The 14,834-nt window shown below is 42.9% G+C and overlaps 1 protein-coding gene across 1 annotated transcript in view; it reads left to right on the top strand.

Moving 5' to 3' along the window:
- FAM8A1 (family with sequence similarity 8 member A1) overlaps window positions 1-14,834 on the top strand; it is a 95,069-nt gene that overhangs the window by 56,615 nt on the left and 23,620 nt on the right. The window contains exon 2 of the mRNA XM_069218414.1: window positions 2,857-2,977. Coding sequence (XP_069074515.1) covers window positions 2,857-2,977 — 121 coding nt within the window. The remainder of the gene's footprint in view (window positions 1-2,856; window positions 2,978-14,834) is intronic.

Here is a 14,834-nt window from a genome sequence, read left to right as displayed (position 1 = left end):
CCCAGGAATATTACCAAAATGTCAGTCATGATTTATGATGGAGGACTCAACTTTTAAAAGCAGAGGGTATGTTAAATAAAAGTCAGTCCATCTTTCTGTTGTGCTTCTTATAGTAATGCCACAGCAAATCTCAAGAACAGCGTAGCAGTCATTTTAAAATGTAACAAAATACTGCCTTTACTTCTGTAAGGTGGAACCAACAAGTGCCATTTTGGCTTTCAGCTGTTAGTCTCTGACCAAATGAATAGAAAATTACTTAATGCGCTGAAGGCAGTTCTTGGAGTCACAGTGGGAGATCTTTCCAGGTGCAAAATTACCATAACCAGATGCAAATTAGAATTCAGCACCCATCAATTTCAAAGCGTAGTTTATGTCATGGGATAGTTTACAAAACTGGTTCTACTTCTGGTGTGGGATTTTCTATGCCCGTTTTCCTGGTAGAGAAGGTTGTGACTTCCCCTATGTCATAAATATTTGCTTACTGTGCTTCAAGCAGTGGCTGCTCCTCCGCTATGACGGAGGCGTGTCGCCCTTAAATCCCCTCCGCCCGCCCCTCTCACCTGACTATTTATCATTTTATAGTAGAAGGGGTGGGGCATTGGGGGATGACAGCCATGGAGGGGAGTCCACAGAGCACTCCCCTCAGTGCACATTAATGTTTTGCCAGCCGTCTCGGGCCGGACAAACACACATTCGCACTGTGCTCTCTCTAGCCGGCACTGTGTTGCTTGGCTGGAGAGAGCAGGCACAGGTGTTCCCAGCCAATCCTAATGTTGCTCTGAGCAGCGTCAGGATTGGCCGCAGGGAAGGTTGGGAGCCTGTGCCTGCCTGCTGAGGAGACGGAGGTGCAAAAGCGCAAAGGGGAGGTAAGTTTTTTTTTTTTTCTTTGTTTTTAAGTTTATTAATATTCCCCCCTCACCTCCTTAACCCCACCCCCTCCTCCACCCCACCCCTCCTCCTCCTCCCCAGTGAGCCATGACTGGCTTCATGTGCTTTGTGCCTGGAACATAACTTTCTGTTACTTTGAAATGTTGGCCCTTGCTGGCTATTTCCAGAGCTAATATAATATTCCCACTTGAGACCTGTTTGCTTTAGAACCAACACATTGAGAATTGCGTGGTAGGGCTCTCAGTTTGAAAAGAGTTCAGGTCACAATGCAGGTCGTCCCTATATCTCCAAGCAGGCAGATTCACCTTTAAATTCTTACCTTGTGTGTAGCTCTCTCTACTTAAAAGCACATTTATCATGCTGAATCCTCTCTGAATATGCCAGGAATACCTGCCAACAAGCTGCAAATATCACACATCATTATGTTGGTCTTAGCTGGTCACTGCTACTGACTGTCATCTTTTGATCCTACAGTCCTTGCATTTGATTCTGCTGATGATAGTCACTTAGCACAATCGTCGGAGAAGTGAAGTTGTATCGGTTTGAGTCGCATGAACCTTGCATTCTTTATATCAACCTTGGCTTCCAGTTGAATTTTATGCAAGGTTACTCCCACAAATAGAAAGAAAACTGTGCCAAGATTTTGTACTTTTAACTGATCCAATTCATTTCAGCGCGCAAAGCTAGCCATGCATGTCTTCGTCAAGCACCTGTGTGCTCTTGCAAAACTCTACTGCTTGCTAGGCACCTTACAGGAGCCCAAGCCTTTTTTTGCCAAAGTGCACCTTTCCCCACGTTGTTTGTATAAATGACACTGTACTGTTCATGAACTAGGGAGAGCTTCCCACACTCTGCTTTTCAAGGAAACGTTGTCTTCAACCCTCTTGCAGTATTGCTGGTGGAAGGAACATAAGAACGTTACATGACAACAAGAAATATGGATTCATTTATTTTCCATCTATCAGACTTTGTAGTTAAATAGTAAACTCTTCTACTCTCTCATATAAATTGGTGCTTAATAGAGATTTCCCCTGAACATGGAAATATATACTATGGTCAGCTAAAGAAAAATTGTCAAAGCAGTTAAACTTAAGTTGAGTAGATATTCTTCTGAACTCAAAGCAATTAACCTCATATGTAACTTTTATTAGCATTTTTGAAAAATGATAGACATAAAAACCAGTACAATCATCATCAGTATGTATCAAGCACGACAGAAAAAGGATACAGGTACACAATTGAAATGCAGATATGCTTTTCGAAAGAAGGATGACCTGGAAAACTGCCTCACCCATAAATCTCACCATGCCACACACAGTTGCGCCTATCCCAGTCATATCATGTGAAGTGGAAGTGTTCCCAAGGCAGATCTTTTTATGCTTCTTTGGGCAGTCCGTGCATTCTAAACGTTTTGTTTTTTTAAAGTCACAACCATCTATTCAACCTTGCGAGTACTCTGCCCTCCACTGTTGTGCAGTGTTGTCTACATCCAGCACTAAGCCTAAGTGCAGTAGTGATATTATGTATCAGTTTTTATTTAGACACATGAAATTATATCCGGGGCTACATTTCCATCTCTGTTGAATCTTTTTTGTGCCCTCGATATTAATTTTTGCTTTTCAGACAACAGTCTTCATAGTGGGTGTTTATTTCTAAAAGCAAAAAGAAATCAACGATCATGCCGCCCAGGATGTTGTTCCATGAGCATGAGGGCTACTAATTGTTGTCTGTTAGAGTCTGCCATGCGCGCAACAGAGTAATGTGTCCATCATGTTTTGTACATAACTTCTTAGAATCTGACACAGAAAATGTTTTTTCTTCATTGGCCAACATTTTTGGAGCTGTTGCTGTTGAGTGTGATTGAACAGACTATATACCAACAGCAAAGAAAGGTCTACACCTGTCTACTAAAACACTGTTAGTATTCACTTCTCTGAAACAGACAGTGATTGTTTTCTTCTGTTGCAGGTCGCGAATATGTGATCCCATCCCTGGTGCAAAGGTTTATTGCAGAACTGGTGGATTTCTTCATCCTTTTCTTCATAAAAGCTGCTGTTATTTTAAGCATCATGCATTTCAGTGGGATAAGGTAAGTAAAATAACAAATTTGTATGAAGCAGTCCACGGTATTTGCTAAGTAGAGCACTGCATGATCAGCAAGGTGACTTTTGTCATGGTTCGCAATTAGAAATATGAATTAGAGGTTTGAAATCAGTCCCTCTAATTCAGTTGTCTTCAAACTTTTTTTGGCCAAGCCCCCCAGCAACATTTTTTTTAGGGGTTGGGCCCCCCACCACCTCAAGAAAATTTCTGGACGCTGGTACTCTGCATCATCGACAGCCATCCCCACCTGCATATCCCAAGTCCTATCTAGTTACATTTGGCAAATAATAAACATAATAAGAGTGTTTAGCAAGCTGAAGATGTGTGAAGGCCTGTGGTTATATGACAGAGGGTTATCGCACAGTTCCAACAATTTACAGTGTTGCTTTATTTTCTACACAAAACATAATTCCACTTGCTATAGATAAAAACACTTTCAAAACTAATGTGAGGGGTGTTCCTGTTTTTCCCCCACAGAGGCGGTCAATCTGTGGCTGTATCCCTGCTACTGCCATCCTAAGGTTGTGCTCCACTTCCAGCCTTGAACAATACATTGTCTTCAATACCGCAAGAGCTGAGAACCCAGTCTCGCATAAATACGATGAGCTGAATTGCAGGAGAGTTTTGACAGCAATTTCTGTCAAAGCGGAGTGTCTGTATGCATTTTCAACCAAAACTCCCCCAGTGAGAGTTTGCTGAATTGTAACTGCAGTGCACGGTCACTCTGGAGCTCAATTAGTTCTTTCTGCACGTGAATCAGTAGATGGGTCCCCACCTCCGCCATAAATGGTTGAAAGACCCAATCATGCATGTGGTCATTGTCCGCATGAAAATATTTTTGTAAACTGTCACTGAGAGATGATAGGTGATTTTTTATTAACTCAGCAAACCTTGAAATGTCATATTCAGTTTCCTCAAGAGCAGTTGCTAGGCATGGGAATTGCTCATAGAGGCCAACTTCAATTATTTTTCTCCATAAATCCAGCTTCTTCTTGAATGCAGACATTTGTGTATTCATCGTAAAAGAAGTGATTTCAGGTCCTTGCAAAGAAAGATTCAAAGAATTTCGTTTCTCAAAAATGTCAGCAAGGTATGCTAAAATCACAAGCCACTGGGGATTATATAGTTGTTCTGCTTTGCAGGAGTCCAAATCTAGAAGAAATTGGTGAACCTCATTCCGTAATTCAAAAATGCGATCCAATACTTTCCCCCGGGATAACCGTTGGGACTTCTGTGTGAAGCAGCAAGCCATCATGATCAGCTCCCATTTCTGCACATAAAATGGCAACAGGCGTGCTCTTATGGGGTGGGTCTTAATAAAATTAACTATTTTTACTGCAGAATTCAGCACATCTTAAAGTTCACTGTGCATGTTTCGAACAGCGAGGGCTTCCCGATGTATCATGCAGTGGGACCACAGACTATGTGGAGCCACTTTCAGCACTTTAGGTTTTAGACCAGCTCTAGCACCACACATGGAAGGAGCACCATCAGTGCAGATCCTGATGCAGTTTTTCCACTTTAAGCCATGGAGGCCAAGGAAGTAATTGACAATGTCAGTTGGGATGCTGTTGCTCGCCCCTTGATTGGCCTGCAGAAAAAAAAGTCTTCCAGGATTGCAGTTTCATAACAATATTGGACATACGCAATTAAATTGGATTTCTTTGACAAGTCATTCGCTTCATCCAAATGCAAAATAAACCAACTCGATTTCAAGCGGGTTATGAGTTGTCCATGGATGTCTTCTGACACGTCAGAGATGCGGCGGCAAACTGTTGTATCTGAGATGGGTATCACTTAACTTCTCTACTGCTTTTTCACTAAGCATTGCCTTATCCACATCACGAATTGCTGGCAGAATCACTTTTTCTCCATCTGTAAAAGGTTTTTTGTTTTTGGCTATGTGCTATGCCACTTGGTATGAAGCTTCAAGGCATTTGCTGGAGTGAACGCCAGATTTTTCACTGTTTCTTTCTGTTGTGTCATCTCGTGCAACTTTATGGCAAAAAAATCCCTAATCTTCCCAGTTAAAGACCCATGTTTCGTGTCCAAGTGACGCCTTAGTTTGGTTGGTTTCTACTGTTGTTAGCTAAGGTGACACCACAAGTCACACACTGTGGCCTAACTTCTCCAGTAACAACGATGCAGGTGAAACTGAAGTCCAAGTAGGAGGCATCATACTTACTCATTTTTGCAGCTTTTCTTTCGCCATCTGTTTCAGCCTTTTCTTTTAGAACCCTACCATCTTTTGGCAGCAGGAAACGATCCATGTCAAAAGTGTGCGCAACTTAAGATAAGAAATTGGGAACCTGCATGTTATTAATAACAAGCATTTGCTGTTTTGAAACACACAGCTGCAATTGGACAGCTGCATGAGGTTGAATAGATTTTCAAACTTAGCAGTTTAAAAAAAAAGTCTTCTAAAAAAAATGTCTTTGTATTATAAACAAAATATAGATAAAAGCATAGTTCAGTCCAGATGATTCAAGGTATACCTGGGTGCTCCTGACAAGCTGCAGCATGTCCATGCAGATGATACTAACAAGGCTGCATAGTTCTTTTTTTTTTTTCTTTAAAGGTTGGAAAGGTGGAACATAAGCACTGTCCCTTATCCATCACTCAAAAACAAAAAAAACGTACTCCTGCTAATGGTCCTGCTACTCGAATAGATGGTCCTGCTACTCGGATAGAAGTCTTCTGTCTAGCGCTCAAGTGTTTTTTTTTTTTGCCCTTGCAATGAAGAAAAAAAAAGTTTAAAGAATGATACTTGTATGTTCTCAATATGTCTTGTGTGAGACATAATAAAATACTCCTCCACCAAAAATCACAATCTTAGTGATAGGTAAGGGAGTGAATGACATGCCTAGAAATGACCTGGTGCGTGGTCCAACAGGCAAATAAAATATGTGATGGTATGTTATGGGTTTGTATCCCTGAGTGCAGATAAGATGTGGAATGAACTGTAAGTAAATACTTTAGATTCTAGCAACTGAAAGCACCAAAGTGATTTCAGACAGGATTCTTAAGCTCTTCCTATCTAGAAAACTGAAATAGACAAACAGCCATCACACATCTCGCTGGTGGATCTGAAGAGTTTCAAAAACGTATCTATCCTACATTGCTGAAGTTCAATTTACACCACAAGAAGGTGCATGTATGCTTTGCCTGCTGAATACCAAGTGGGCTATGGTGGGTGCAAGGGCGGCCCCTGACATACGGCCCAAGAGGGCTCAGGTAGAAATAGCACAAAGGGCAGTGTTTTACTCCCCTTCACAACTGCCACATCTCATGTGAGGTGCAAAAAAAGAAAAGCCTGAGGCATGACCAGTATTTTGGTGCCTCTGTGAGCTTTGTGGTACTGCTTCAGGATATAGCAAACAAACAAACAAGCATGCAACTAAAATAAGACAGACCCTAGTAATAGTATGTAGCTAATTATTTTTACCAAATCTGCACTGAATAATTTGAATCTAAAATGATTGAATTCTGAAAATATGCGAATGAATGAAACCGTACTAAGGTCTAGTCACTTTCTGAGTGTCTGTCACTCCTGTTCTTCTCTTCACTCCACTTTCCTCAGTAGTGTCTCACCCTTTTAGACATTTTTGCCCCTTTCGTACCTATGCCTTTCTAACGTCCTCCATCTGCATTTCTCAACCCTCATCTGTTTTCGCTTCAGCACCCTCTCTTTGATCTCAGCAGCATGCGCTTTCATGCCGCTTCTTGACTTCACGCACTCTCCTGTAAGCACTGAGTCTTCTTTAACTTTCACCTTGTTATTTTTGTCAATATTTTACAGCTGTGTATTGTCTAAATGACTTACACACGGAATCACAATTATATTTGGCACACACAACTAATGCACTGCGTGCTCTGCAGTGAGGCCACGAATTGGATAAGCATGTATTCGGAATATTTTTATGACACTGACAGGTACTGTGATACACTTGCACTTCCCTGAGTGTCAACTCCAGAACTCTCATCTCGGGTCCATCATAAACACCACCCACAACCGCAACTCATAAGACACCTAGAGGCGACTCAGTTCACAGTATGTAACTAATACGTTACATAAGAAAAATCCTATAAAAATCAAGCATTCACCCTGAGGAATTGTGGCCAGCAAGGTCAAGAAAGTTCAATAAATTAGTAGGCAGCACAGATACTCAATCAGCAACCACATCAGAAATGCTTTGACTGGAAACCTTTAGTGAAAAGTGCCACAAGGCCAGTGCCTTTATCCACATGGCTAAAATTTAGTGACGTAGTGGACAGTGGTTTGGGGTGGAGAGTTGTATGGTAGAGGGTTGTGGAGTGGCATCGAGTGTCAACGTGGAGCCATGTACAGTGAAGTGGCATAATGGTATGTAAGAGAAATGCAGCAATATGTATCATGCATTTTACCGGTCGCAAACGGCCCGATTCTGCTCGACCGATAAAATGCGTTTTGGTATGAATGAATTCCAATTTCCAATTTGGTATCATGTTACTGAATCGCAATTTGGAATTGCGAAAACATTGATTTGATATTAGGAAGGGGCATGTTCAGGACATCCCTTCCTAATACCGAATCGCAGCGGTATGCAAGAATGTTTTGACTGAAATGTGGTCGCAAAAGAGTTGCATTTTACTACCTAGTTCAAGTGGGTGGTAACCTATTCACATATAGGAAGGGAACCTCCTTAAAATAGTAAAAAAAAAAAAGCTTTCCATCTTCTTTTTTTTTAAATACATCCCATTTTACTTTAAGGAAAACGAGCTGCATTTAAAATAAAATAAATTTTAAAAAAAAAGGAATTGCCTTTATTTAACACTAGTGACAGACATGGTGGTCTGCTGACCCCCAGCAGGCCACCATCCGTGTGATTTTTGCATTTCCTAACGGTCGCAAATCGCAACCTACCTCATTAATACTAATGAGATAGGGCAATTTGTGACACATTAGGAAACACTAAATGAACCTCATGGAGTTTTATACATTAGAATAGCGATTCACAGAGAATTGCAATTAGGTAATCGCTATTTGAAATAGTGATACATCTAGCCCATGGTGTCAACAAGGTTTACAGCCTCAGTGGTCTGTATGCATGAGTATTTACCATGGGGGAAAGAGATTAACCTTTTCATCAACTGATTGGAGCACCTTACATCACAACCATACAAGTGTAAATCAGTATATAGAAAGTGTTGACAAAGGGAAGGTGTAGGATTCACTTGTCACCAATGCTGGTAGCATTTTTTAACAGTGCTTGGTCGGGGGAGCAGAAACTCAGGATTCAGAATGTAACACAATGGTTAGGGTTGATTTTACTATAAATAATGTATTTCTATCCTACAAATCCTCTTTACTAAAATTAGAAAAACATAACTTTCTAACCTGTACCATGCAGTTTGCATGCATATGTTTGATGGCAGTTCATAGCTCACTGTGCTAGATTATGAATGAATTGCACAGTAACAAAAGGTGCTCTGTGACAAGGGCAGTATTCCACTGAGCTATGCACATAAAATACTGCTCTGTGATCTGCATACACACGTTCTTTGTAGCATGAGTCAAAACTGCCACTAGATAAAACCCAATCTCTTTCCAGCTGGTATCTTAATCACGACATATTGGCACCTTTATTGTTCCCTGAAAGCGACTGGATGTATGGGGAACTCTGCAGCGCTTTCACAACTGCTGCACTGCTACTAAATCGCTCTCTTCCCCCCTCTCCCGTACAAAAGCACACCCCCACCCTTCCAGGTTAGCGCTTGATGCTTAGTATTGATGCCAGTCTTATTCAGAAGTCATTGACGATTCAATGGATCTTTATAATGATGATTAATAATTTGTTGTGTTTCTGTGATTCGTTTCTGTTTGTCCTAATTTATTTTGTTGGCTCTTTCCTGACCTTAAAGTGAAACAATATGGAAGACGCATTCTTTCAATTTAATGCCTGAGTGAGGTGTTTCTCCTGCATCATCAGATCAATTAAAAGTAAATAGCCTCGACTCCTTGTTTCACAGTGCAGTATCGATCTTTTTCAGCCGTTCCTTCCCTTTTCCCTGCATCTTGTGTCTTTCAGCTCCTGGGAGCCCAGTGATTGCTCTAGATTGGACAAGCTAACAAATAAGGAACTCCTGTGGTTAACCTCACGAGGACATACACATATTTAGTATATACCGTTGTGCCCCATCGCTTGGAGAAGTTTACATTTCACGTGTGCCGCCAGCCAAAGTGGATAATTACTGCAAGACACTACAAAAGCTGTTAAGGCTTACCTGCAATGTCTGTCTTTCGTCTTGGGAACGTCGTTGGCAAGGGCCAAGTGGCAAAGGGCAGGACCCACGAGGCGAAGGGCAGGACCCACGAGGTGAAAGGCAGCAAGTAGGATCCAAACAGCAGCAAACGGAGGTGAAAGGCAGCAGTGGAAAAGTGTCACTAACTCCAAAGTAATGGACATTTTGGAGCTTTGAAGCCAAAATTGCCAGCCTTTCCGTCTCCTTCTGCTGCTGTCCTGTGATTTGTGAAACGTCATAGCTCATGGTGGAGGCTCATGATTGGCTGCTATGCTGGTATCCGCCAATCAGAGAGCTTCATTACAAATGACTGTGGAAAGGAAACAAAGGTACTTTTGACGTCGGAAAGTACACAAGGGATGGTGAAGCATTTAGTTGAAGTGTCCCCCTCCATCCCCCTCCCCCCCCCCCCAGAATGATGCCACCACGCCCCGGTGCTCTAATTGTTGAACTCTAGCCACATATCTATGTTCTACTTTCAAGATCTTTGTGGCAATCATTAAAACGGCAACTATTTTTAAATTAAGGGATCCGCATTCTCTACTAGATACTCTTTCTGTTTGTCTGTGCGACTGCACAAGCACACAGTTAATCTGTGCATTGTATGGAAAAGAAAGTTAGTTGACAAACATTTGCAGGAGCCAGTAAATTTTGCCATGGTTGTCTGTCTCACAGGAAACCCACTTCTTTTGTTATGCTGTACATGAATCGTTCAACCCCAAAAATATGTTTGCAGCATGTTCGTCACTCTAAGCAAGGAACAGACATTTTACCAAAATGTAAGAAGCAGAGGCCCACAAGATTGGTAAATCAAAAATTACTTTATGAAACACACATTCACCTTTTTCAAGATGAAAGATCAATATTTGAGTGAAGTCCAACAGACTATGAGGTGTCCGTAGAAGACATGAAGAGTCTCAGAATAAAAATGTTAAGAAGGGAAGAGATGCAGGACTCATTGCAGGCTTGATTAACAAGCATCAAACTTAACAAGTCCTGTGCAAATTGAATATTGAAGTAATTTGAAATATTCCATTCTTGTTACCATTCTATCTTGACATTTTATGTTTTGGCTCAAACACATTTCCATAAAGCAAAAGTGAGAACAAAATAAGGCATTTTTATTGTGCTTGTCAACAAAAGATAGTGAGGTTGATTTCTCACTAAAAATGAATTGACTGGGCTGAATATCAAAATATCTCAGATTCCATTATGCAACCCTGATGGATGGGATACCTTGTTAGGAACTCACGAGTCTTAAACTCTTTTGTATCTGGATGCCATAACACAAGTTATCTAGGGGCTCAACTCTGTGTTCTACATACAGTGGGACGTAACCAGTCACACACTAAAGAATTAAAGCTCTCCTAACACTCGGGGACTGATTTAGACTTTGGCGGATAGGTTACTCCTTCACAAATGTGATAGATATACCATCCGCTGTATTACAATCTCCGTAGGATATAATGGGCTTGTAATACGGTGGACAGTAGATCCGTCACCTCCTCTGCTAAACTCTAAATCAAGCCCTCAGTCTTCCTTAAGACTTAATTATTCTCCTACACTTATTTTGATTAGCAAAATCATTTATGAGCATGTTATGAGTGCTGGAAGTAGTATTACACAGTGCTCTTTCTAAAGTCTTACATGCCTTTTATTAGCCAGCCCCAAAACGCCCAACTCCTTATTAGTAAAATGGAAAATAATGTCCTTTCTGTTTCTACTTGAATATTCCCAATTCAGATGTTTTGAGACCATTTCACAAAAGCATGTAAGTGTACTCAGGAATGCCTTTACATACTCAGGAATGCCTTTGTGAATAGGCTTGTGTGAGTTTCGTTTTGGACTAACAGGCTTACTCAGACTGGATTGGTAGATCACCAGTAGTATAATCATGACCTATGCTCAATTGTAGTAACAAAACCAGTACAAACTAACCCGGCAAACAGTTCTGATAAGAGAACTCTGAACACTTCCTACCTATATTACCAGACAATTGTCCTTTCAAAAAGTCACAGTGTTGGACGAAACATGCTGGCACTACCGTCTTATTCTTTAATAAGACTGCTCCATTTTGGAAACTACAAAAGGTTGCACCAATCACAAAGAATTGCTTAACAAATCAAGAGTGTGTGTGTTCTTCCCATTTATGTTTGAGAACATTCACTTGACTTCCCTGGAGGCCAAAGATTTACTCCCTCGAGTAGAAAGAAATATAGGGTTCGATGGCATCTGTCGCTGTAGATACGCATGTTTTGCAATAGCTCGCCATCTGGTGTTGGGCCGGAGTGTTACAAGTTGTTTTTCTTCGAAGAAGTCTTTCGAGTCACGGGACCGAGTGACTCCTCCTTTTGTGTCCATTGCGCATGGGCGTCGACTCTGTCCTCAATTGTTTTTTTTCCGCCATCGGGTTCGGACGTGTTCCTGTCGCTCCGAGTTTCGGAACGGAAAGATAGCTAAATTCGGAAGATTTTCGGCGGTATTGTTGCGTTCGGGATCGGCGTAGTTAGATTCAACACCGCATCGAAGATCGAAGAGCTCCGGTGCCCTTCGGGGTAGTTTTTCAATCCCCCGTCGGGGCCTGGTCGGCCCAACCGCGTGCTGAAGAACGCCGATGGAACGGACCCCGTTCCGTTTCTGTCCCAAATGCCACAACAAGTACCCCTATACAGACCAACACTTGGTCTGTAACCTGTGCCTGTCACCTGAGCACAGTGAAGACACCTGCGAGGCCTGTCGTGCGTTCCGGTCCCGAAAAACACTCCGAGACCGTCGAGCCAGAAGACTTCAAATGGCGTCCGCGCCGACAGCCCACCGAGAGTTCGAGGAACAAGAAGAGGAAGGTACCTTCTCGATCCACGAATCGGACTCCGAGGAATTCGATGACCCACAAACCGTGAGTAAGACGTCGAAAACAACACATAAGAAGATTGACAAGGCCCAGGGGACGCCACTGCCACCAGGCCATGGCTCGACCCATAAATTCGGTGACTGACCGTCGGCACCGAAAAAGGCCCAAACAGTGCCGAGACAGTCCGACTCCGGTCGAGACACCGGTACGCAGCCTTCTCGGGACCGAGAAAGTGCTGGAGACAAGCATCGACACCGAGATAGCGGTGTAGACACGGCTCGACGCCGAGACAGCGGCACCGACGAAGATCGACGCCGAGATGTTTCGGCCCCGAAAAAAAGAAAAGTCAGCTCGGAGCCTAAAAAAGATGCAGACAGGGTTTTGGCGCCAAAACAACCTGCAACCGACCCAGTTTCAGGCTCTTATACAGAGGAGCATTCACTAACCTCCCAAATGCGAAAGCATAGGTTCGAGGAAGAGCTGCAATCTACCGATGTAGACCATACGCAAAAGCGTATGTTCATACAGGAGGGAACAGGGAAAATAAGCACCCTTCCCCCTATTAGAAGAAAGAGAAGACTGGAGTTCCAAACTGAACAAACACCACAAACAAAGGTGGTGAAAAAGGTTACTCCACCACCCTCTCCTCCACCTGTAATTCACGTCTCACCAGCACAAACTCCATCACATTCCCCAGCTCACACCACCATGAGCCAGGGTGACCAGGATCAGGACGCATGGGACTTATACGACGCCCCAGTGTCAGATAACAGCCCGGAGGCATACCCTACAAAGCCATCTCCACCAGAAGACAGCACTGCGTATTCTCAAGTGGTGGCTAGAGCAGCACAATTTCACAATGTAAGCCTCCACTCAGAACAGGTCGAGGATGACTTTTTATTCAACACCCTCTCCTCCACCCACAGCTCCTACCAAAGCCTGCCTATGCTCCCTGGTATGCTCCGGCACGCAAAAGAAATTTTTAAGGAGCCGGTCAAAAGTAGGGCAATCACACCAAGAGTGGAAAAAAAGTATAAGGCGCCCCCTACAGACCCTGTTTTCATCACTGCACAGCTGCCACCAGATTCCGTCGTTGTAGGAGCAGCTAGGAAAAGGGCCAACTCCCACACATCTGGGGATGCACCACCCCCGGATAAAGAAAGCCGTAAGTTCGATGCAGCTGGAAAGAGAGTCGCAGCACAGGCTGCAAACCAGTGGCGCATCGCCAACTCTCAAGCACTACTTGCGCGCTATGACAGAGCCCATTGGGATGAGATGCAACACCTCATTGAACATCTACCCAAAGACCTACAAAAAAGGGCAAAGCAAGTGGTTGAGGAAGGTCAAAACATTTCAAACAACCAGATACGCTCCTCCATGGACGCAGCAGACACAGCTGCAAGGACAATTAATACATCCGTGACCATCAGAAGGCATGCATGGCTACGAACGTCTGGGTTTAAACCAGAGATACAGCAGGCAGTTCTCAATATGCCTTTCAATGAAAAAGAACTGTTCGGTCCAGAAGTGGACACAGCGATAGAAAAACTTAAAAAGGACACGGACACTGCTAAAGCAATGGGCGCACTCTACTCCCCGCAGAGCAGAGGAAACTACGGCACCTTCCGCAAGACACCCTTTAGAGGGGGGTTTCGGGGTCAGGCCACACAAGCCAGCACCTCACAGGCAACACCGTCCAGTTACCAGGGACAGTACAGGGGAGGCTTTCGGGGCCAATACAGAGGAGGGCAATTCCCTAGGAATAGGGGAAAATTTCAAAGCCCCAAAACCCCTGCAACTAAGCAGTGACTCACATGTCACTCATCCCCTCCACACAACACCAGTGGGGGGAAGAATAGGTCATTATTACAAAGCATGGCAGGAAATCACTACAGACACTTGGGTTCTAGCAATTATCCAACATGGTTATTGCATAGAATTTCTACAATTCCCTCCAAACATACCACCAAGAGCACAAAATTTATCACAACATCATTCCGAGCTCCTGGAGACAGAAGTTCAAGCACTATTGCAAAAGAATGCAATCGAATTAGTACCAAACACACAAATAAACACAGGAGTTTATTCACTGTACTTCTTAATACCAAAGAAGGACAAAACGCTAAGACCAATCCTAGACCTCAGGATAGTAAACACATACATCAAATCAGACCACTTTCACATGGTCACACTACAAGAAGTGCTACCATTGCTCAAACTACACGACTACATGACAACCTTAGACCTCAAAGACGCGTATTTCCATATACCAATACATCCATCGCACAGGAAATACCTAAGGTTTGTATTCAAAGGAATACATTACCAATTCAAAGTATTGCCTTTCGGTTTAACAACAGCACCAAGAGTCTTTACAAAATGTCTAGCAGTAGTCGCTGCACACATCAGAAGGCAGCAAATACATGTATTCCCGTATCTAGACGACTGGCTAATCAAGACCCATTCGTTATCAAAGTGCTCACACCACACAAATCAAATCATACAAACCCTCTACAAACTGGGGTTCACCGTCAACTTCGCAAAATCCAACATCCTGCCGTGCAAAGTACAACAGTACCTAGGAGCCATAATAAACACAACAAAAGGAGTAACCACTCCAAGTCCACAAAGAATTCAAAACTTCAACAACATCATACAACGCATGTATCCAACACAAAAGATACAAGCAAAGATGATATTACAACTCCTA

Source organism: Pleurodeles waltl, chromosome 2_1, assembly GCF_031143425.1.
Source record: "Pleurodeles waltl isolate 20211129_DDA chromosome 2_1, aPleWal1.hap1.20221129, whole genome shotgun sequence".
Taxonomy (NCBI): domain Eukaryota; kingdom Metazoa; phylum Chordata; class Amphibia; order Caudata; family Salamandridae; genus Pleurodeles; species Pleurodeles waltl.
This window is presented reverse-complemented; position numbering and strand designations above follow the sequence as displayed.